General features: G+C 41.3%; 1 protein-coding gene across 2 annotated transcripts in view; it reads left to right on the forward strand.

Annotated features, from left to right (window-relative positions):
* Nucleotides 1–24,049, forward strand: part of ADGRA1 (adhesion G protein-coupled receptor A1) — a 307,922-nt gene that overhangs the window by 222,542 nt on the left and 61,331 nt on the right. Inside the window, exons 1-5 of one of the 2 annotated variants that reach the window (XM_083443487.1) lie at nucleotides 303–338; nucleotides 595–802; nucleotides 1,778–1,986; nucleotides 14,375–14,502; nucleotides 18,122–18,245. In XM_083443487.1, the coding sequence (XP_083299613.1) occupies nucleotides 318–338; nucleotides 595–802; nucleotides 1,778–1,986; nucleotides 14,375–14,502; nucleotides 18,122–18,245 (690 nt within the window). In that variant the 5' untranslated portion in view covers nucleotides 303–317. Of the gene's footprint in view, nucleotides 1–302; nucleotides 339–594; nucleotides 803–1,777; nucleotides 1,987–14,374; nucleotides 14,503–18,121; nucleotides 18,246–24,049 lie in introns of those variants that run through there. The other variant, XM_083443486.1, reaches the window with a different exon arrangement.

Raw genomic sequence — 24,049 nt, forward strand, 5'->3', positions numbered from 1 at the left:
CTGCTTCAAGCACATTAGTGGGGTGTGTGTGTGTGTGTGTGTGTGTGTATTTCCACATTTCCTGCAACAGTGAGATGAGTGATTTTCTTTAAGGATGAAATCATGGTCTGAGTAAGGAATAAGAAACCGACTGCAATGCATACTTCAGTGTTTAGAGTCACCCTCTGATGCAGTTCTTTGTATTAATAAAACACATTTCAGTCCCCTTTAATTACCCTTTCAGAGAGATATGTTTTAATGTAAGTTGTCTGATTCTGTTTTAAGTGAAGGAGAAAACCTGGTAGAGGTTGTCTCTTTAAATCAGATCTGCAGTGTTGATGGACCCTCTAGCAGGCATGGTAAGAACCATTCTCACCTCTGCAGCAGGGAGCTTGACCATACAGACTCGCACATTCAATCAAAACGTTTTCTGTTTTAATATGCACTGTACCAATCCTATTCCCATGGTTACAGCTCCTGCTCCTTTGGTTGCTTCTAGTATGTTGGAAAAGAAGAGAGGCAGCGTACATTTCTCGTACAGGAGTTTAAAACATAATGAAAGCAGCCCTGTTGTGATTTGCATTTTAAATTTTCTTTTTTCCTCTCATTGTACAGGATGCCGTGGCTGTAGCTTCAGCTCATTTGCCACGGTCTGTCCTCTCTTCGTCTTCAGCCTTGCAATCTGTTGATAACTCCTCTTGCAAGCTACAGTTTATTGCCTTTCGGAATGGAAAACTCTTCCCGAGCACTGCAAACTCATCTAACCTTGCAGATTATGGGAAGCACAGGACCGTTGGCACGCCAGTTGTCTTCATTAAAATAGGTAAGTGTGATGTGCTGCTTCTTTAATCTGAGAGCTAGGCTATACATTAGAGTATATAGAAGAATGGTGCAGTGAAGTACGCAGGTCTGCTGATGGGAGAATTGCCTGTGCTTTAACGCAAGTATGTGGGTTTATTCCTACCTGTCAGGCTTTATTCAAATAAACTTGCACATTGACGAAGCACTGTAGCTGTAAACACAGGATTCTCCTTTCTTAGAACTATTATTTATGTTGCTTATTGAAGTTTATAAGTAAAGTAAAGATGGCATGAAGGGTGGGAGGGAGGGATGTTGCTTTTTAATCTTGACCATGACTATTGAAATGCAAATCCTGGAGATTAACAATTTAAGATTAATAATCTGTGGGACAGTGGAGAAAGAGAGAGAGAGTCCTGTTGCTTACATAGTCATAGTCATCAGTGTAGTTTTTGATAGCATAAATCTAAAACAGGTGATTTTAAAGGTGAAAAGAATAGGTTAAATATTTTCCTTAGATGAAATATTCAACCCATGCAGTTTTAACCTTTTATTTGATCCTGAACTGTGTTCCCATTTCTTTTCACATTTTAAGAGGTTTTGATTTCAGCTTTGTACTAAAAAAGATGCCTTAGCTGTTAACCGTAGCAAAAAAAAATAATTTTTAAAAAAGGAGTACCCCCCTTTTTTTTACTTGAAGCAATGGTCCAACTTCATTTTAATTCATGGTATTTCTGTAGTAAATCTAGTTTTACGAACCATTACCATATCATCTGAAAACCAATGGACTTAAATGGCAGTTATAGGTAATATTAACTATTCCAAACTTTTTATAGATGACCAGAACCTCTTTTATGGGGATCGATTGGGGGGGGGGATTTTTCCTATTGGTTTTTCTGGTGTGTGTGTGTGTTCAAAATTTTAAGAACCTCTGTCTGGAGCATGTAGCAATAAAGCATTTTCCACTTCATTGCTCTAATTCAGTTTGTTCCTTTTGCAGATGGGTGCAGTATCGGAAACCTCACCAGTCCTCTTACTATAGCATTGAAGCACTTTACACAGGGTATAAACCCCATTGCAGTCTTTTGGGATTTTGACCTTCTAGATGGACATGGAGGCTGGTGGGGAGAAGGGTGCTACATAATCAGCTCTACAGGCAACATCACTACCCTTCATAGTACTCACTTTGGTAACTTTGCAGTGCTAATGGTGAGTATATTACTTCGCAAATGTGTGTGCCTATGTCTGTCTGTCTTCTTGCGTGGTACCTGGTTAATTATTTTTGCATTCAGCTGAATATGAGATTGTTTTGAAGAAAGTAAGTTAACTACGAGTGAAAAGAGCAAAGCCATATTGCTTAATTACAGGCCTTGCCGCAAATGACTTTTAATGGAATAGTGAAAAAAATCAAAGTTCCATCAAGACACTATTGGCGGTGGGGGAGTAAACAAATAAAAGGGCTGGCTGCATATATATATATATATATATATATATATATATATATATATATATTTCTTAGGCCCTTTACATCTCCAAAGGAGATGACTACCCTTGTTAATGTCCAGCATTATGTTGATCATACTAATTAGTTGCTGGCATGCTGCAATATTGAATCACTTAATAAATGGGAAAGAATAGATTGCCTGCTTCTCTAAACAGGGATGCTGTTGCCTTGGCTGGCTGCTCTTGAAATTCACGTCTGTGTGCTGATGACAGCATTCTTTTTACTAAATGGCTGTTTGTAAAGAAAAAAATATTTCTGTGCAGTGCTAGCACACAAGGCTGCTGAGGCTTGTCCTCAGTCACACTTGAGTTCACAATGCAGTTATTTAAGAATTACGTTAACCCGAAAGTTACCATGACTAATACGAAAGGCACACTAAATAAAATATCGTATCAAACAAAGAAATAAACATGAAACAGTGACAGATGCAGCTGGAGAAAACCACATTAGGGAATATTTCCTACAGCGTTCAGAAGGGTTATTCAGACCCACTTGACATTTTATAAGAGGCAGTCCTCGTGTCTGCACACCATGCTGTTGAATCTAGCCTTAATTTTGGTGCATACTTGCATAGAGAAGGTGCTGCCTGTGAACGTTACTGAAAGGTTTATAGTTGAGTAAATAATGCACTGTGTGTGTAATGTGTAAAGGGCAGCAAACACAGACGACAGGAATTGGGAGGACGTGTGTAGAGAATACCAATCTGCTGCTGTCAGATGAAGCGCAGATGTCAACCAATCATGGCTCAAGGCTGTGACAAGGAGTCCTTAAATTCAAATGTTATTGTCTATTTTATTAAACGGAATGCCTTCAATGTTATGTGATCCGTTTCTTTTTAGCCACTGCAGAATACTTCAGAATCCATCTGAAGATCAAATGCTGTCAATTAACATAGCACTTTTTTATTTTATTTTTGGCAAATAAAGTTATATTCAAACACTTAGCTGTTCATTCGATAATTCTGCCATGGTTCCCAAGATTCTTTTCCCCAAAATCACCTGTTGTTGCTGCAGGTACCACACCCATTTGGGCTTACCTAGAACTGAGTCCGTTCTAAGTGGTGCACTTAAAAACTTTGAATGGGAATGGGAGAAACTCTGGTTTTTCTGGTCTTCTTTACAGATACCATGGATATATTTTTAGATGACTTCATACATGTTAACTCTAAGTTCATGTAACCTGATGTATCCAGTATTATGCATTCTGTTGCCTTTAGTGGGTCTTAACATAACGACTGAGATTGGTTACAAGATTGAAATTTCATTATATACCATGTTTTTACTTAAAACTCTTAGTATGTCAAAAACAGCATATAATTTTGTTCACCCAGTCCTGCTCTTGAAGTATGGGTATGTAGAAGCAATGTATGAAGAAGCAATATGCCTCCTCCATACCTCTGAAAACAAGCCAATTTTCATCGTCATATTGAGAATGATTTCTTGGAGCTTCTAAAATTATCAGTGGAAATCTCTAACAACCACCATGTCATTTGAAATCGTTCATCTGCAATAGGACATCTTGGGCTATTAAAGTTAGAGATTTGACATGAATATGGGTGAAGAATACCTAGATACTCAGTGAAGGATGTCTGTTATCAAATGGCATCTCTTATTGTGATAATTGATGGTTTTTCTTTAGCCCAAGTAACAGTTACATGTGCTCTAATACAAGCAAGAAAGTAATATAGACATGCCAAATAAATATAAACTCCTGTTGTGGGTGGTGCATTGGAATTGATCTAGATATATCTTGGTTTTAATACTATTCATTGCATGGCCTTCAGCCTGTCATTCTCTTTTGGCCTAATCTACCTCACAGTGTTGTTGAATAGTTTAGGTTGTTTCCAGACAGGAGTGTACTTTGCAAACAGGTCATTGAAGTATCAAACATGGATCTTTGGCAACAGATGTTGGGGGTTTAAAGGTTTTTTCCCCCCCTTACTGGATTTTCCCTGGAAAAAGTAAATCTGGATTAATGGCGGAGGTGGGGGAAATTCAGGTTGGCGTTTTGATGCCAGTGATGTCATGTGGATGTTGCAAAATCTTGCATGCATGAGAAGCACCAATCCGTCAGTTAACACCCATCTGGAAGCACCCTTAAGTGAGATAATTCTGCAAATACATAGTATGTGAGTGTGTTGAAGAAATAATCCACCAAGAAAGCTACCTACTGCAAACTCCATTGAAATGATGTGAGCAGTGCCTATGGTTTGTTGTTCCCTGGGATATGTAGATTAATTTTGGTGTTCCTTTTTAAAAAGAAAAACCATTGTGGAGTTCTAAATTCAATGGAAACATAACCCCCCCCCCACCAAACCTTAATGGAGTATTATTGTGTTGAGGCTTAGCTGCAGTAAGACAAAGTGTGTTAGTAAGGCAATAGCGATTGTGAACGTTGTTTGCATAGCTGCAAGGATAATGTAAATCCTGCTGTGTAACAGCATAAAGCGTAGGCCTAAATTAGCCCATCTCTTTGTTAAACTGTTAGAGCAATGACACTATGGTCAGATTAATTATTACAGTTTGGTTTTGTGTTAGAGTTGTTTGTTGTGAAGCAAATATCCAGGTGTCTCTATAGGCTGGTCCCTTCTCTGTTCAAGCAAGTGGAAAGGTTTTGATGTTGCTCAATTGTTTAAAGTGTTGGTGCAGCCAAGATAGAAAGGAATATATCAGCATAATATATCCCTTTTTTGCGTTTCATTCAATATTTCCCAATATGTTCATGCTTTTTATCAACAGTTGTATCTAAAGGTTTGCATACTTTCTGGACAATGTAACTTTAAATTTTAAAAAAATAATGGTCTCAGGTGGAAGAGGGTGAAAAGATTACAGAAATATTGTCAAGTGTGATGGGGTCAAGCCAGAGATTCAGTAGATCCAGCATTAGTTCCCAGTACAACTTGGCTGCTGATTAAGGGAGGAAACTGAAGGCAATTCCATCCAAGAGATTTGTATCACAGCCCATAATCCTCCTAGTCTAGGAAATTAGGTGGCACCAGAGGATCATTCTGCTGCCACTGACTGTTATAAAGCTATCTGACATCTGCTGACTTCCGACAGTTAGAGATGTTTCTGACTGTGGTAGGGTTCTTGGTCCTTACTCTACACCGGCAGACATTACGGGCCCCTGCCTCAAATTGCTTGTCTCATCTGCCCTTGGGCCTGAGTACCCGACACACATTTCAAGAGGAAGAAGTGCTTGGCAGGGATGGATTTGGCACAGTGAATCACATGTGATTGTAGGAAATTGTTCCCTGTTGGTAGGCTGCCAGGGTCCTTGTGGCAGATGTTAAGAGCATTGCAGAATAAGAGGTGATTGTCTTTAGGAGTGGAACCAACTGGAAAGGCAATGATAAGAATTAAATCCTATTAATTGTGCTCCCTAAGTCATTTGGGAGCAACAGGATTGTATAATATTTAACGTAATTCCCAGATCTATAAAAATTAAGATTTTATATAATAAATTTAGAATAATAAAAAGAAGCATTAGATTTCTGCCCAGAAATATACGTTTAGAATCAGAGCCATACAAAAACCCTCTTCGTTCATTCTGCTGGGGCTCATCCACATGCCTCAGAAGCATGGGCCCAAATGGTTTTCTGCTTGACCCACACTTTCTAAGTCTGAGTTTGAGCAGACTCCTTTCCAAGGGAAAACACGTTTTCTAGTGATAGATCAGAACAAATGGGAAAACCTGAACTGCCATTGGCTCTGATTGGGCTTTAAAGAGTGGTTTCCCCCACAGAAAAGGATTGGGACAAGAGGAAGTGTGGCTAAGCCCTTAGTTTCTGCAATTGTGCACTGGCAAGCCATTCCTCCCTCTGGTGCACCTCTTTCTCATTCCCAAAGGGAACCTACATAAACACAGGAGGTTCCTTACTCCAGAACTTTGGAGGACTGTTCACAGACGACTGTAAAGAATGGGAAGTGATGCATAGGAGGGAGCAGGGCATCCCAGTATGTATGCCTCCACCTGTCCTTGTGTGATGAGCAAGGAAACAGAAAGGCTGAAGACATGCACTAAAGAGTTTTAGAGGCAAGTTACAAAGTGGGATTACAATTATAAACACTTTTCAGATATGCAGATGTGTATTAATTACTATTCTGGGGCGGGCATAAAACAAATTGAAGGAAAAAATGAATATGTGAGACAATGAGAAGATACAGGGAGTAGTAGTAAAATAAGAATAAGAATAATGGGACAAGTTAGTATTTCTCTTCCCATTCCAGCACTAGGTCTGCTTTAAAATAAATAAATGCTGCCACTCCTTAATTTTGATGAGAGCTTGGGGGCCAGAAATAAATTGCCTGGAGAGTCACATCAGGCCCCTAAACAGGGAGTTAGCCACCCCTGATATCTGAACACTCGATATATTAACAATTAAATGAGCCTATGTACTGGGTATGCCAAATAACAGGTCTTTTTGCCTTTTAAAAAAAAGTTTTTACAAGTGTAACTGTTTGACCTGTATTGCTAACATGCTTCTAGTTATTATGAGGCATAAAAAATGTAACCACCACAAATGACCTTAGAATACACATTGCTTTTTTGCAATTAAATCTTGATTCTATCTGAAAATGTGTCTTTAAACTTCTCTAAGATTCCTGTCCCTATCCCAAAATCTGAAATGGTGCTCTGTACAGTATAGAAGTGTAGATGAGCTGCATCCCTTATACTTCTGTGTCCATATAAGTCAAGTCACGGACATCGAATGCCAATTCATTAGGTAATGTTATGGATCCCTTGTGCCAGATTACATTAACCTCATGCAAAAAATCATTACTATGTAGATTAGGAGCTATAGGCTTGTAAATCTTGTGTCTAGATAGATCAAGTATGCTTCTAGAGATTGATCTACTCTCTTTTTAGACAAAGTTGACCTCATTGGGATGATTATGGCGATACCTTAGACTAAGCATGCATTTTCAGCTTAGTGAGAAAGGTGAAGTTTCTATAGAAAAGGCTTATCTGTGGTTGAAACTGAATGTTTGACATTTCTTTAGACTGAATCTGCCCACTGTTACATGAGAAGCCTGATTTCAGATACCCATTGTTTAAAACCATTTGTCTTTTTGACATTTCTCCTTTAGAATCATGGCAGTCTGTTCTGGATTTGAAGCCTTGAAAATCCAGAACTTGTAAATCGACATAAAATGTTGGCAAAACTTTCTCTCTGCTAGTAAAACAAAATCGCTGCCTTATTTCCACAGAAACTTTTGAGCCATTGTTTTGAAATCGCTGCCATGATTTATTGTTTTAGGCTGTGGCGGTAGCCCACAAACCAGCTGACTTTAGCATGCTTCCAAAAATTTAATTAAGAGTACAGTCCTGTGCATGTCTCCTCAGTAAGTCCCACTGAGGAAAGGATGTATGTATGACTCTTTTTAAAGTACTTTTCCAGCAAGTCGTTCAGAGGTTTCAGTCCTTAATACAGTTTCTCAAGCACTGACCCCAAGCTTTGTCCCCCTTACCTTCCCCCCAAGTCAATAAAATAAATTTATCATAACCACACATACATTTCTTCCCCAAGAAACAGAAACATGTTTTTCCCGTCCCCAACTTCCATTTCTTTTGTGGCGATGGACCACATTCTACCCACTGTAGGATATAGAAAAAGCATTCCTTGCTGAGCTAGGTACAACAGCCTTGTGCTCTTTTGTGATAGGAATGGACTGCATCCATAACTACTTGGAAAGATTCATTAAACTGCAGAGGAGTCAGCACCAAGCATGTTACCCCAACTAAATACCTCATCCCAGGCCTCCTCAAACCATCCAATTTTATGAAGTTTGATAGATGGGAAATGTTTTTCGGATGATCTGTGTTTATTCACTGAGCGTTGCCTCCCTTCCAGTGGGGGACAGAGAGGCCATGGGATATCCCCAAGTAAATCAGTATACTAAAAATGGAAATATGTTTCTGTAATGACTGAGGATGATATCTGATGTGGCTGTGCTGGCAAAAGGTGGAGCACAAGTCTTTTGCCAGTTTCCCCTAACACTTAAGTTTCCGTTTTCCTGGAGATCTGGTCCTACAGCCTGTGGGGCCCTCTGGAAAAGTGTGGGCTATGGCCCAGAGGCCTGCAGCTAGCAGGGGCAGTCAGTGGAAATCAGGTACAGGGGTACCTTGGGTTAAGTACTTAATTCGTTCCGGAGATCCGTACTTAACCTGAAACTGTTCTTAACCTGAAGCACCATTTTAGCTAATGGGGCCTCCTGCTGCTGCCCCGCTGCTGGAGCACGATTTCTGTTCTCATCCTGAAGCAAAGTTCTTAACCTGAAGCACTATTTCTGGGTTACCGGAGTCTGTAACCTGAAGCGTATGTAACCTGAAGCTTATGTAACCCGAGGTACCACTGTACTGTGCTTTCACCACCATTGGACCCAACCTGAAATCTATTGAACTGCTTTATGTTTTATTAGATGTTTGCCATGCTCAGATGTTATTTCCATCCGTAATTATGTGGTTTTATCAAGTAGTAGCAGAAAAGTCCTTTAAAACAAGATGTGTTGTTTTAATAGTATTGTCTTTAACATCTGTCCCCCTACAGTTACTTCAATACATTGTACAATCTTTAAAAAAAAATTACCCCATCAAAGAGTTGAACAGGTGTGTATTCCAGAGGAGTAGCCATGTTAGGATGTAGTAGCAAAAAAAGAAAAGAAAAGAAAAAAGAACTGAGCGCTGCCACATGTGAAAACTGACTAATTTATTGTTGCATGGATTTTTATGGGCTAGCCTCTTACCTCATCAGACACAGGATCTGACCTCAGTTGCAAATGTCCATAGTGATTTATTCCTCTCCACCTCTCCCCATGCTGTCGCTACATTTCTAGACTCAAGTACCATATTCCCATTACTCAGATGTTTGCTTCTAGGTCCCCTTCAAGCTGTCTTCTCCTCCATGACATAAAGATTTATATACAGTTTCTCTGTATTATAGATTTTTCTGTTTGAGACAACTTTCCCCCATGGAAGAGAAATAAAAGCCCTCTATTATTTGAAGCTATTTCATAACTACTGGAATAGAATAATTCCCATGGAAAGGATGATGCAATTATTGTTTTCTGCTTCTTTATCTACGTAGGCTTTATCCCCGACGTCCTTCTGCATTTTCAGCCATGCTTAGATATTTATTTTTCAGTGTCCCCTCTTCTAAAAATTCAGATATCCGTTGCCGGTTACCAATATTTATGTCCTCTATATTCTCCTCTAGGACATAAAATCAGAAAACTGCCTTGTTCAGATGTGATGTACAATTACACTACTTTGCATACTGTGTGGAAAAAATTATCTTTATCTTTCGCTTGCTTTTTCTCTCGGGGGATCACTCAGGGGAGGCTGACAGATCAATAAGATTTAATTATCATTAAAAGGCAGACAAGATTAATTTATCATGTATCTGTAATGAAATCAGTTTTCTGTGTACAGAACAGAATAAAGGGTATTTTACAATGCCGTTAATACGTTGTTGTATTTTAGCTTAAAGTTTCATCGCTTGACAGGTTTACTGTGTCAGATCAGAAGTGAGCTAAAGATGAAATTATGACTAGTTTTAAATGAAAATGGCCTTTAAAGGCTCGATTGTTCATGACTCTTCTGTAGGCAAAATGGCTCTACTGAACAAGACATATGGCATTAGCTTTCACAGAGGCACTTGAGCGTAATATGATGAGATGAATCCTGTGATTACATACATACACACAGATAAAGGCTCTTGTATGTGTTGAATTAGGCTCTCTAAATGAAACACTTCTAAGCAACTCACTATTGTTATTTGTATGTATTTTTTCCACTCATATATTTAATGCTGCCATTGTAGCATTAGAACTTCCAGTTGTATTATCCCCCACCCCAAAAGAAAATTGTGTGGTTGGTGTTTTGTTGTATAGCAACATAAAAGGAAGTACTTACCTTGTTACTTCCTAGAATCGTGTCATTGGCGCTATACAGTTAGATAAATTTCCGAAGTGAAAATGGCCTGTAAACAGAGTTCTAACCAGACTCCATAGCCCATAACAGTGATTACATTAGTGAGAGCTGGAAGCCACTGCTGTTGCTGTTGTTTTTCTTGCCGAGCAATCAACAGTGGCAGGCAGAAGCACTCCTGTTGAACATTAAGGCGGCAGTTCTGCACTGAGCTGCACACGCTTACGTTTCTGGAGGTATAAATAGGTGCAGAATCACAGCATAAATATTCAACAGTCCCAAGTGTCATCACAATCAAATGCACTGCTTACAATTAAACTTATGCATAATGCCATCCAAGGGTTTACAGATACCTTGGCCACAGCTAATTCAGAAGTCCTTTACATTAGGCATAACATAACCCTTTCTCTGTGTGGCCTTAGAAATCAAGGCTTAATGCACAAAGGCCAAGGCAGACTGGCCTTGGCATGCGCCAGCCACATACATGCAAGCAAGCAAGCAAGCAAGCAGAAGGCCTTCTTGCACAGTGTTTACTGCAGAATTTCCATTTCTTATTACAAGAAATGCCAAAAGCACAAGCAAGCTCCCATCTTGTGCTGAGGAAATGGCTAAGCAATTTCTAAAAGCAATGAACACACAGCCCAAAATTCAATCAAGAACCCATCAATTTATAGGCATGGGAAATACTGTGTTAAATGGATAACAGGGGCTGTCAGTGTGGCACTTATGGACACACAAGTTCCCCCAGACACCTCTATTGGCACCCATGGGAGCCGAAAGCTTGAGAGCCCCTGCTCTATCACATCTAGGATTCATTCCTCAACTTCAGACCTGTTTTTGTCCTGTTTCATTTAAAATAATACAGGAAAATCTATCCTCAGAGGATTATGTAGGTTATAATATAAACAGAGTGATTTCCATTCATTTGAAAGCTCACAAAGTGAGCAAAAGGTATTTCTTATGTCATCTGCAGACAGCAGAACAGCTGGAAATATCTATGAAAAGGCTGTACAGTAGCAAAGAGCAAACGAGGCCTTACTTAAATGCCTCCTGGGTCTTCATAAAGCAGCCCATGTCAGTACCCACTATGCAAGTAAGAGTTGAACAATTTGACAGAAGCAAAACAAGCAGGTAAGAAGCAGCTGACTTGGGTTGTCATGAGGAGGTACATTAGAACATTTTAGTACTAGGAGAAATTATCTCATGGAAAAAGTACAATGAATATGGAAGAACCCCATGCAGATATTTCCCAGACATAGATATCAACCATGTCTCCTTGTGCAAGAGGAAATTGGATTCTTCCTTTGGGACTAGAGTGGTTGTATGTCCTACCTTACAGAAGACAATAGTCTACAGTGGTACCTCGGGTTACATACGCTTCAGGTTACAGACTCTGCTAACCCAGAAATAGTACCTTGGGTTAAGAACTTTGCTTCAGGATGAGAACAGAAACCGTGCTCTAGTGGCAAGGCGGCAGCAGGAGGCCCCATTAGCTAAAGTGGTGCTTCAGGTTAAGAACAGTTTCAGGTTAAGAACGGACCTCTGGAACGAATTAAGTACTTAACCCGAGGTACCACTGTATTTTGAAGAGCTATCTGCTGACAGTCCTCGATTTAAAGGTCTTCTCTAATTGAGAGGTGTCCAGTCCAAGTTTGATTTAAGGATGAGAAACCATAGGAATGTAGAGCTGGAGCTTTGAAGTTGCCCATCAGCAGTTAGCAGCCCCTGAACAGGATTGGTGTCTTCCTAGGGTGAGATATATTGTGTTTCTATTTAAAGTATAATAATGGTTTCTAAATTTGTGCCTGTGTGTTCTTATGAGTTTGGAGTGTTGGGCTGTATGCTGAGATCCTTTTAATCCCTGGATTCAGCAAGTGTTAAAATATAGGACACCTAATGAGGTGATCACCTGGGTAATGGGCCGTTAGGGGAACAAAGGAAAGGGGCTCAATGTGAGATGGCAAATTGGTGGGAGCCAGTGAGGCCCATCCCTCAACTTGCAGTAGTTAGAAAGACAAAGCCAGAGTTGAGATCAGACTGTTGATTTCTGCTTGAATCCAAGGCTGTGGCTATGGGAGAAACAAGACCCTTCTGGGTGTTACTTCTGTGAACCTCTCCATCACAGGGTCAGGTTGTATATATGTGTAAAAAAACACCTCACATATCATAAAGACACCACAGTCTCCACTGTGCCTCATTCCAAAGGAGACACAAACCATGAGTAAGCACCTGGACCCCCTGGAATCTTGCACTGCTCAGAGATTGGGGTGACATGCAACAGTATATAAATCACTGGATGGAAATTTAATGCATACTGGTCTCTTCTTTTGGCCTCTTTTTCTGGCAGTGCATAACTGGCTGCTATATGTGGCATTCAGGTCTGTGGATGGATTCCTGGACCAGTTCACTCTTGGTCTTTAGAAAAAAAAATCCAAGGTGTTTCTAATGAGAAGGAACATTTGCTGGGATGGGTGAAGGGAGTGGCAGGCTGGTGTTGAATTGTAGCTGACTTTGTTACAATTTCAGTGCTTTCATTTTTTATATTTGATTGATGGGTATTTGAAATGATTGCTTTAAATCTGTTGAAAGCGCAGTTTCACTGTCTATGATTGTACGGTATATGGAACTGTCTTTCTGTTTGTAAGTGGCTTCAGAAACCTTGGTTTGGAGAGGAGGGAACACTGCTGGAATTCTGCTGAATTTCTTTACTTTCGGCTGAGATAAAAATTTAAAATTTATATTTTGATTGCTCAGGCACTGGCTGGAATTGGAGTTCTAGCGATCACAGAGTGGGTGTACTATTCATACTAAGAATAGAAATGATCATAATGACCCTTAGTACCCACTTGACATACAGATTCTGTAGGTCAAAGGTGGTGAAATTCTCAGACTTTCTGCTCTCTGAATTAGAATCCATAAGCCCCTGGCACTGCCTTCATAATTAGCTTCATTTATTTAGGTCTTCTGCTTTATGTCCTTGGATAAATAAAATAGGTCTGTCTGCATCAGTTTCTCCATTGCAAGATACCAGTTTGCTAATTCATTGAACTAGTCAAGTGGGTTGGCTTTCTTTATTGGCAAAAATCTGAACTTAGTTCACATTTACACCATACGTTTAAAGCATACACCAGTCATGGCTTTCTCCCAAAGAATCCCATAATTTGTAATTTGTTAAGTGTTCAGAGAGTTGCTGGGGAACCCATCAAAGAGCTAAAATTACAGCACTCTTACAGTTCCTGGGATTCTTCAGGTGAAGTCATGACTGAAGAGTGCTTTAAATGTATGGCATGGATGCGACCCAACAAACTGGGGGAAAGATATGACTCAGTTTTGATTCTGACCTCTGTCAAAGAATGGCAAGCATTTATTGTGTGGAAGAATGTCATATTTGCTTATGAAGGAAGCAGTAAATGGTGTGCAGGAATGTGGGCTTATTTTCACAAAGGTTCAAGGAGCTAATGAGAGGCCAAAGTCAGTTGAAAGACAGGACAAGGATCCCTGGTGAAATTGCAGACTCTGACTAATTGCTCTCTCATGCAGGTATAACTGATTATGTAAACAAGAGCAGGGTTGTTGTCTATAGTATATAAAGCTAGCTGACTTCTTTCCATGCATATGGTACCTATAATTAGACTAAACCACGGATTTGTATATTTTTGTTTTTGAAATAGATTTTTTTAAAAACCTATTTTTTAGGGTATCTACCCTTGCAAGGCAATTAGCAGCATCAAAAATCACAAACATATAACAAATGCCCATATGTCAGAATTCCAGGTTATTAAAAGATAGAAGCATTTGTTAAAAGCATCTATTACACAGCATCATAAAGTTACCCACATGGGGAGCTGAAATTTTTGGAAAGTCTTTAAGGCTCTCCTAAAGAAGGGACCAAACAGATTCCTGGGAATAGTCTTCCAAGATGAGAGGCACCCTGAAAAGGCTCAGTTCCAAGTACTCACTGGTGAACCAGAGAGCAGAGTCTCAGGTGCCGATCTTAAAATTCAGACATGTTCCTATAGATCAAGGTTTCTGACTGACAACAACAACCATTAATAATAATAATAAAACCTTTGGGGAAAGTCCAGTATAGCGCTGCACTGGGTTGCAGTCTTTTTCATGTATACTTTTAGAAGATTAATCTGTTTTGTTTTCCTTACTTGGCAGGATCTGAAGACAGTGTTGACCCTCCCCCAGTACCCTGGGGAGTTCCTGCACCCCGTGGTCTATGCATGTACTGCTGTCATGCTGTTGTGCCTGTTTGCTTCAATTATCACCTATATTGTGCATCACAGGTAAGAAGGAATATGACAGTTCATTTGAGACAGCCTCTGTTTCCATTCCGTTTTCTGCAGTAAAAAAAAAGTGCTCAAAACTCACATTTCCCCCACCCCATCCAATTTTCAGATGTTAGGACTTCCAGCAGGAATTCTGGCATGCATGATTTGGTAAATGTTATCATCTCAGGTACCCTGCATCCCTCCCCCCATGGCACTTAGACTCAGCAATGGGGGGAAAGCTGTGAACTGCCATCTTCTGGGGCCAAAAGCCAGCCGAGGACTTGACCAGGTGGTTTTGCCCCTACCTCAGCCACCTTTACCTGCTTAGATCCCTTGAAGCAGTGTGTCCTTGCTGTAGATGCCGTCCAGCTTTCCACAGCTTGATGGGTTGCTTGCAACGAGTGAGGGGTGGGACATCCCTCTGTCATGACATTTGTAGGAGAAATCTCAGCCGCCCAGCAACAGAGCTTGGATATACTTACACTACTTACTTAGAATATTCAGGACTCATTTTCCAAGCTGGCAGGGTAGGTACAGTTATGTATTTATTTATTTTGAATCATTTGTATCTTGCTTGTGTGGTTTTAATAAAACATGTAAAATAGGGATGGAAGAGCTTCCTGTGGTTCACGTTGCATTGGTTCAGCAATGAGCTATTTCATCCTCACTATCAGAAATAATTTTGCTTGTTTCCCAAGCGATCTGGCATTTAAGAAATCATTGCACTCCTCCCTCTGCTCCAGCCCTTCCTGATTCCCAAAGCACTTAATTCCCCATGCCTCCCTTTCTCTTAAAAAGACCTGGTGGCTGGCAGGAGCAGCAGCAGTGACACACAGGGAGAGGGGAAAGATGCTCAGGCACCAGGGCAAGTGAAGGGAGATGCAGTTCTCTCATACATCACCAGGCGTTTTATCCTGGTGCACCGCTGCACAGCATTCATTGGGACTTAGAGGGAGTAGGGGATAGAGGGACAAGGCAGACACCCTTCTTGCTACCTACCACTGCTGCACCTGCCCGTTGCAACTAATAAAATTTTAAGCAGGGGTATGGAGAGATGCAGGAAGCTGGTGGAGAGGCACCCGCCCCTATCCAAATTTGATAAGTATCATCAGTGCATCTACTCCAAAGTGGCTAATGGCAGTGATTGGCTCATAGCACCTACCACCTCTATTGCCTTTCCCGAAGGAATTATTGCATGCACATTACCGTAGTGTTATATTTCTGTGAGATGTTCCTGTAATACGTTAACAAGCTCCAACAGAAGTGCTTTACTCTGGGCCACATGCAGAGACACAACATAGTGGTGTCACCCCAAAATAAATCCTTTAGTAGCTGCTGATGAGATTGCAGTCCTAATCATTAAATGAGTGGTGCACTGCCACATATTGAAGAGCACTAAGGTCTCCTTTAGTGTCAGTTTGCATTAACAGCGTTGAGCGTACAGACTTCTGTTCCATAGCATGTTTCACGGATGCACATCTTTTCCACCCTTGTGCATACAGTATGCCTTGGTAAGCTTCACTGGCAATGCTTTCCCAAATGTGTCCCTCCATAGCACACAGAATGAGAAAACGGCCATACAGCCCCCACAAGTGTGATGGGATAGCAGTGGGCTTCTGCTGACTTCTTTAAATGTACCTGTTTTCTGCTGTAGCTTGTGTAGCGGCCCATGCATTCTTTACATTTTGTTGAGTTGTCATCTTATCTGTACAAGCTGCTTGACAACATTCTGTCACACCCGAGTGCAGGGATGGGGAGTCTGTGGTCCTGTAGATGTCAATTACAACTCACAGCAGTCCCAAGCAAACTTGGTCAGTGGTCAGGGATGGTGGAAGTTGTGGCTTAGCAACATCTGGATGGCCCGTTCCTACGGTAGTGGAGATCAATAAATATTATCTGTGATAGGACTATCCAGACAGGAGCAGCCTTGATTGAGTGGTAGGGACACCAGATACTGGAAGTTCCCACCTGGATGTTACCTTGGAATGAAAGCATTTAATTTTTCCCATTGGTGTGAATAATTTAGTTTTCTTGTAATGCACACGAGGACACTTTTATGGTGAGGTCCCTTGTGTGTCTTATGTTATAGTGGTCTCCAGGGATTCTCTCAATATACAGGCTCCACACACACATACACACCACTCATCAGCACGATAGGCATTTTGCTCCTTGTGTATGGGTGTCATTTTATGTGATTGGCCATAAGTAATTGGCATAGAAATGCTGTTTTATTGTACTGTATAAACATAAATCAGCAATAACTGATGTATTGCTTGCTTGATTTTGTCTATGCTTGATTAATTGGGTGTTTCGTACTCCTCTAGCATACAGGAGTGTGCAATATGCACTGAAAATCTCCATCAATATGTCTGTTTATCAAGCTACTTCCTCCATTGTCTATGCTCTAGAATAAGGCCCAGTACTTATGCAACCTTTGAAGTATGCGAGCAGAGTAGTAGGTCTCCTTCCTGTGCAGTCAGGGCCTCTGTAGCCAATGAAAAATGAGTTGTGCTGCTTCTCCCTTAAGAACATTAGAAGAACTCTGAGAAATCAATCCAAATCATCTAGTCTAGCAGCCTCTTGTCATAATGCCCAACCAGGTCCCTACGTGAAGCCTACAATCAAGAAGTAGTATACTAGCATCATGGCTGGTTGCCCTTGGTAGCCTTATTCTTCATTAATTCATCTAACCCCCCTTTTAAAGCCAGCAGAGTTGAATTCCCTAATTCAATCATGTGCTGCATGAAAAAGCACTTCCTTTTTGTCTGTCCTGAACCTTCCAACATTCTGCTTCATTGGGTCATCCCAGATTCCAGGGTTACGTGAGAAGGAATTGCATGCCACTGGAGTAGACATGAGTACTTGGCTTGAGAGCTCATTTGTTTCCTATAGCACATGGCTTAGTTCAGAGAATGCCATAGAGATGCATTGCCTGTTCCAGTTCTGAAGCTGAACGGCCACAAGAGCCAGCTTTGGTAACAGATTGCTTGAGAACCCCACTGCCCAGAGCTCCTTGGAGGGAAATTGGGACAGAAAGGCAACAGCCAAATAAATGTTGACTTTGTTGTTAATTAAGCCTAATGCAAAAGCCACAATCCTTGTTCCGTAGGTAGTACATCTTTCTGAAAGCTTCTTTGCATAACAACCTCGTTCAAAGTTGCTTTGGGCTCTGTTTTGTTTAACCATTCAAAGGGCTAATTGAACGCTAAAATAAGAAAACAAAGAGATAGAGAGAGCCTGCCTGCCTGCCCCTGTAGCCCCTGGTTAAACAAACGATTTCACTTGCATCTGAGTCGTTGCAGGATAACTGGATCATGGAGTTAGGTAATAGCATGGCTGCTAACATGTATTCAAAGGGCAGTGGTGTTAAGAACTCAGTGAAATAACACAGAGAAAGTGACCCAAGAAAGGGGTTCAAACACTGCAATTCTGTAATGCTTCCTCTATGAAAGCAAGGCTTGTTGGTGCAAATAACAATTCTGGCTCAACAGTTTCTGAAACAACCCCAAGCTCCTCTGGTTACCCGAAGGACTCCTGGGTTGGAATTCAGGATTGTACATTCAATGTGTTGTTATGATTTATGTGATGCTTTTCACAACAGTTATATGACTTTGTTTTTGTTAACTTCAAACAGCACAATTCGAATCAGCAGGAAAGGCTGGCACATGCTTCTCAACTTCTGTTTCCATTCTGCTCTCACTTTTGCTGTTTTTGCTGGTGGAATAAATCGTGTAAAATACCCAATTATCTGTCAAGCGGTGAGTGCATGCATTATAATTAGCATTTATTTTATAATGGAACAAAAACTGAATTGCACATATTGATGACCTTAAGTGTTCTTCATGTGTATGGATGGATGCATTGATCTTCAACTGCTGTTTGTTTGGAAAATGTAAAGATTTTTCTTAGTACTAAAGGGCCACAGGGCAGCCAGGAGATCTTATCTGTCTTTCTAGGCATGGGGAACTGTTGAACAGCTCATTCCTAACCATGTTTACTTGAAAGTAAAGCATACTGTTTTCAGTAGGACTTACAAAAATGTTTAGGATTATCTTTCTGCATTGTTTTTATTTACAAGTGATTCTCCCCCCCCTTCTGCTTTAGAAATATACTGAGAGTTGTTTATTATTTGTAGATCTCTTTGAGATCAAGTTTTAAGAGCGGCTTTCTTTGTTGAGTATTTCTAAGCCTTTTAAATTATGTCATCAGCACTCGAATGTGTGTTTATTATTAAGTACACTTTGGGGCATCTTGTTTTAAAAATAGACTGTGCCTTGAATTAAGTGAAAGTGCAGAAGCTGGAGTTTGCTTCTGGGTTTCAGAGTGAGTTTCATCCTATCTCTCCTTACCTCCCCCACTCTCCAATCAATTATATAGAGCTTTAGGATAGAAAGGGTCTCCTAAGCCATCCATGGATTCTTAAAGGTCTCCTAGGTATTGAACCACAGAAAGATACCCTAGAGCTATTGGAGACTGGTCCATTATGGAGAAGTGTCCCACAGCCCGTCTGCCTTCTAACTTACAACCAGTCATGGGGTAGCTGTGACTATTACAATATCTGCCTTCACCTACTGTTAGTCTCCTTGCTTTTCACCCTACTAGTCCCAGTGGACACCAGCCTCTACTGCCTAGAACCCTCAGTGGCTCACTTGGAGGAAGCCTTGAGCTGTGCATTTTGCTGCACCAACTTTGATACAGAGACAGAGAGCGATGGGACTAAGGCACTCAATATGGACTGGTCATATTGTTAGGAATATGTTTCAGCTTGTATGGCCTGAGAACAGGGTCTCCTCAGTGGTGGCACTGCAATTGTTGAATGCAGTTTCATGGGACTCTGGATGAGCCCATCCCTTGCAGGCTTTAAGCAGGCCTCAATGACCTCCCTCTTTACCGCTGCCTTTAGCAACTAACTTGACCTGATGTTATCTTGTGTGGAATTAGCCTTTATCCTCTTGGCTTTTAATGGTTTATTTGGAATTTTTGGAAATATTGTTTGGATTTTTTGTGATTTTTATGGTTGTATTTCATTGCTTGTTTGATATATGGCTTGCAAACCACTTGGAGAAGATTCTCTCCCCCCCCCCCTAAAAATCAGTATACCATTAATATATAAAAAATAGATAAATCCTAAATGCATTTACTAGGGAGTAGGCCCCAATGGAGGGTGGGGCATGCATAGGATTGCATTGCTAGACACTTATCAATAAACTTCTCAATAACCCTTTGCATAAGGTCAATATTATCCGGTCCATGTTGCAGGTGGTTTTTCAGGTTGGATGCAAGAGTGTGTAACTTGTAAAGCTACCTAGTGGCTTCCTGGCAAAGATGAAAGTTAACATCGGAGGCTTCCTGTATTGCAGCTCAGTCTCTTAAATTGCAACCCTAAGCCCTAGGAGAATGTTAAAATCCCAAGAGCAAGGCTGTGTACACATTATACATTTAAAGCACACACACGTAGAAATGGTTTACCCCTCACAAAGCTATAATTCCCATCACTTGACAAACTGTAGTTTCTATAATCGGTGTGTGTGTGTGTTTTAAATGTATGTGGGGTGTACCCGGCCTAAATCACACTGAATTCAGTGTTCCCTACTCACTGATTCATTTTGCTCCTGCCAGGCAAGAGTGTGGTGGTAAAGAAATGTACTATGCAAAAATTGCAAGTGCTTTGTGGCTATCTGTGGGAGGACTATGGCTGTGGAAGAAGCAGGAAGCAATTAGAAAAGAAAGCTGGGACACACATTGCGTCATGAACCCTGAGGGAGCATCTCTCCAACAGCTGTGAAAAAGGCAAAGCCCTGGCTAGGGAGCCCTAGGAAGAGATTGCTTAGTAATGTACTAGATATGGTCTGGGGACATTTGAAGTACATTGTACAATTCTGACTGCCCAGCTTCAGGTGCAGATCAGCGGGCTGAAGCATCTCCCTGTGAGGAAAGACTAAAGCTTTGGTGGGAATTTAAGGGGTGTTTGTGCGTGCATATACACCCACCCACCCACCCACCCACACCAAGGGAACAGGGCACAATAACTGATTTATAAAGTCATGCATGATACAGCAAAAGAAGATAGAGGCAAGCGTTTATCCCTCTCTCGGTGAAAATGAAAAGTAGATTCAGTACAGGCAAAAGAAGCTAACAGAGTAATGCAGACTCCTTCTGCAACTGAGCCTCAGGTGATGCTGTCTGGCTAGAGCAGTGTGGCAGCTCCAGGCTGGTGCAGCAATTGGTACCTTGTGCAGTGGAGTGAGTAAGGACTGGTGTGGGCAGGGCTGGGGAAGTTAGGAGTGCTTCGTAGTTTGCTCAGCTGGTGTATAATGAAATGGATGGAATGCACTGCCACAAGAGGTGGTGGACTGTAGCTTAGATGGCTTTAAAGGGGGATTACAAATTCATAAAAGTTTGGTCTTGTCAACAGCTAATAGCCACTATGGTTCTGTCTCCCCCTCCAAATACCACTTGCTGAGAGAGTGTCATTGCCACCACACCCTGACTGTGGGATTTCTGGAAGCATCTGGCTGTCAACCATGAGAAACAGGATTGTGAACTAAATGGAGCTCTGGCCTAATCCAGCAGGGCTGTTTACATTGAAAATAATTTGGTTGAAGATATGGGCAGGGCTGTGTGAGGTTTTTTTATTTGTAACTTGGACATCTATATACTATAGTTTAAGCTTTGTATGACAGCATCACTAAAATGATCAGAGGTGTGATAAGGGACTTTCTGGGGAGTTTGGAAAGGTACATATCACTCAGTCTTGCCTTGTGCATATCAGACGCTGGTGACAGAGATGGGTCTTGAATTGGGCCTGAATGTCATCCTTTATCAACCAGGGCATGTCTAGGGCGGTTGCCATGCCCACTTAGTAATGTGATTGTTTATCTGGAATATTCTCCAGCAAACATTGCTTGTTTTGCTGCAGAATGTCCTTCAGTAGAAATATTTAATAATGCCATATCCCAGTACTATATAACGGTTTCAAGTTGCCCCCTCTTAATTTCTGAAATGTGTGTCCTTTTGTCAAATAGGCAGTTGTCTTCAGATCTAGCCCACTGATAGTGAGAGTGTGAATGAACTCTCATTTAGGTATCTATGATACAAGTCTATATAACTATAATGCTAACACACAATGTTATGCATACATTAATTCTGAAGACAACTTTTTTAAGCTTAAAAGGAAACGGAGGCTTTGGGCTGATACAGATTTCCCACCCCAATTAAAATGTTACTATAGAATATATGGTGTGTTATATAAATGTGTTTTTCAGTGCATATATGTGCTGAGATATATCTGTGTTCAGTAGGGAAGTGAAGAAAGTGGTTGCTGGCATCCACCTGTCTCGGGAGACAATGGAGCAGTGGTAAAGTCAAATGATTGGAGAGTTTCAGTGCTGCTGTGGCTGTAGAGACCAAGAAGGGAGAGACATCTTTTATTGCAGGTGAAACAGATGAAGGTTTCTAGTTTTGCTGCTGCAAATGCACCATGGCATTTATTCTTTCTGCACTCCTCCCAGCAGTCATTCCTCTCTTGGTTACTGCTGGGGATACACAACCTGCCTGTCTGTCTCCAGGCACTGCAGTTGTCTGCAAGGGATTCCCGTACGATGGGGTTAATGTTGCCAGCCTTCATGTCACATTTGCAGACATCTCTGTAATGCAGAGTTGGTCTGTCAACAGGCCTGGTGCTTGACGGCAGCTCCCAATACCTCGTCCTTGGGGATCTTGCCATCTTCCATTCTGTGGACATGACTGGGTCAGCGTGGGTGTCATGAAGAAGAAGAAGAAGAAGAAGAAGAAGAAGAAGAAGAAGAAGAAGAAGAAGAAGAAGAAGAGTTTGGATTTGATATCCCGCCTTTCACTCCCTTTAAGGAGTCTCAAAGCGGCTAACATTCTCCTTTCCCTTCCTCCCCCACAACAAACACTCTGTGAGGTGAGTGGGGCTGAGAGACTTCAAAGAAGTATGGCTGGCCCAAGGTCACCCAGCAGCTGCATGTGGAGGAGCGGAGACGCGAACCCCGTTCCCCAGATCACGAAACTACCGCTCTTAACCACTACACCACACTGGCTAGTGTGGTGTTAGCATGCTGGGAATGTGGGCTTGCAAGAGCACATCTTTGTTTGAGATTCTGTCCTGCCATGTGATGCCCCAAATCATCCTGATCATACATTTGGAAGGCGTTGAGGCGTTGCTACTGGCAGGTGTAAATCGTCCATGACTCATTTCCATAAAGCAGCATACTCAACACACAAGCCTGATGGCCCTTCATCTTGATATTGGTCATTAGCATCCCATTCTCCCGAACCCTTTTGGAAAAGTGAGCCATTGCCATAGCTGCCTTGCCAAGATGCTTGTCCAACTCAGTGTTGATGGAAAGGTTGCTGGTTATGATGGAGCCCAGGTAGTCAAAATGCTCTACCATCTCAAGCATGTGGTCACCAATGCTGATGTGTGGATTGCTGGTGACATGCTGAACCACGGTGTTGGGCTTCATCAGGCTGCACTTCTTGCAGTCTTGGACAAGACGGTTGATGAGTCTCTGTAGAGCTTCCTCAGAGTGCGCTGTCAAGGGCTGCATCATCTGCAGACAACATATCTTGGATAAGAACCTGCCACACCTTTGTCTTGGTGTAGAGATGTGTCAGGTTGAACAGACACCCCCCCCCCGGTCACTCCTTGAATGGAAGTACACACTGGCTTCTGCTGAGCTGAAGGCATAGGAGACCAACAGGGAGAAGAAGAGTTGGAGCAAGAACACTGTTTCACGCTGCTCTTTATAGAGAAAACTTCTGAGGATGAATCATCATACTGGACAGTGCCATGCATGTTCTCATGGAAGGACACAATCATCTTGTGGAGCTTAGATGGGCATCCTTTCTTGTTGAGCAGTATAAGGAGTCATTTTCTGCTGACAGGGTCAAAGGCCTTCATCAGGTCTATGAAGGCAATGTACAAGGGGTGTGTCTGCTCCCTGCATTTCTCCTGCAGCTGGTGCAGTGAGAAAATCATGTTGACTGTTGACCTCTCAGCTCTGAATCCATGTTGTGACTCAGGATAGACCCTGTCAGTGAGTAATCTGTTGAGAACTACATGGTCAAAGGCTTTTCTCACAGTACTCAGCAGGGAGATTCCACAGCAGTTGTTACAATCATGATGGTCACCTTTGATGTGGTTCATGATTAGATGTATTGCAGTGGTTCAGTTGTATAAGATTAGGTTTTTTATGTGGTGATTTAATGTTTAAGTGGTTTTATTCAGTGTGTTGTTTTAAGTGTTGTATACTGCCCTGGGATAATGACCGATAAAAGACAACTAATAAATTGAACAAATAAATAATACGGGTTGTAGCCAATGCTAGCCTTACTCAGAATAGACCCATTGAAATCAAATAGCATGACTGCCTTAAGTTCATTAATTTCACTGGGTCTACTTGGAGTAGAATTTAGTTTAATACAACCCAAGATAAATAATCTGGCTATGATGAGCCATAGTCAACACAGGTTACTTTCATCTCTCTTCCCACTTATAAACATGCAAATTAGTGTTCTACAGTTCCCTTAACCATTG

This window comes from Podarcis tiliguerta, assembly GCF_965153285.1.
Source record: "Podarcis tiliguerta genome assembly, chromosome: 5".
Lineage (NCBI taxonomy): Eukaryota > Metazoa > Chordata > Lepidosauria > Squamata > Lacertidae > Podarcis > Podarcis tiliguerta.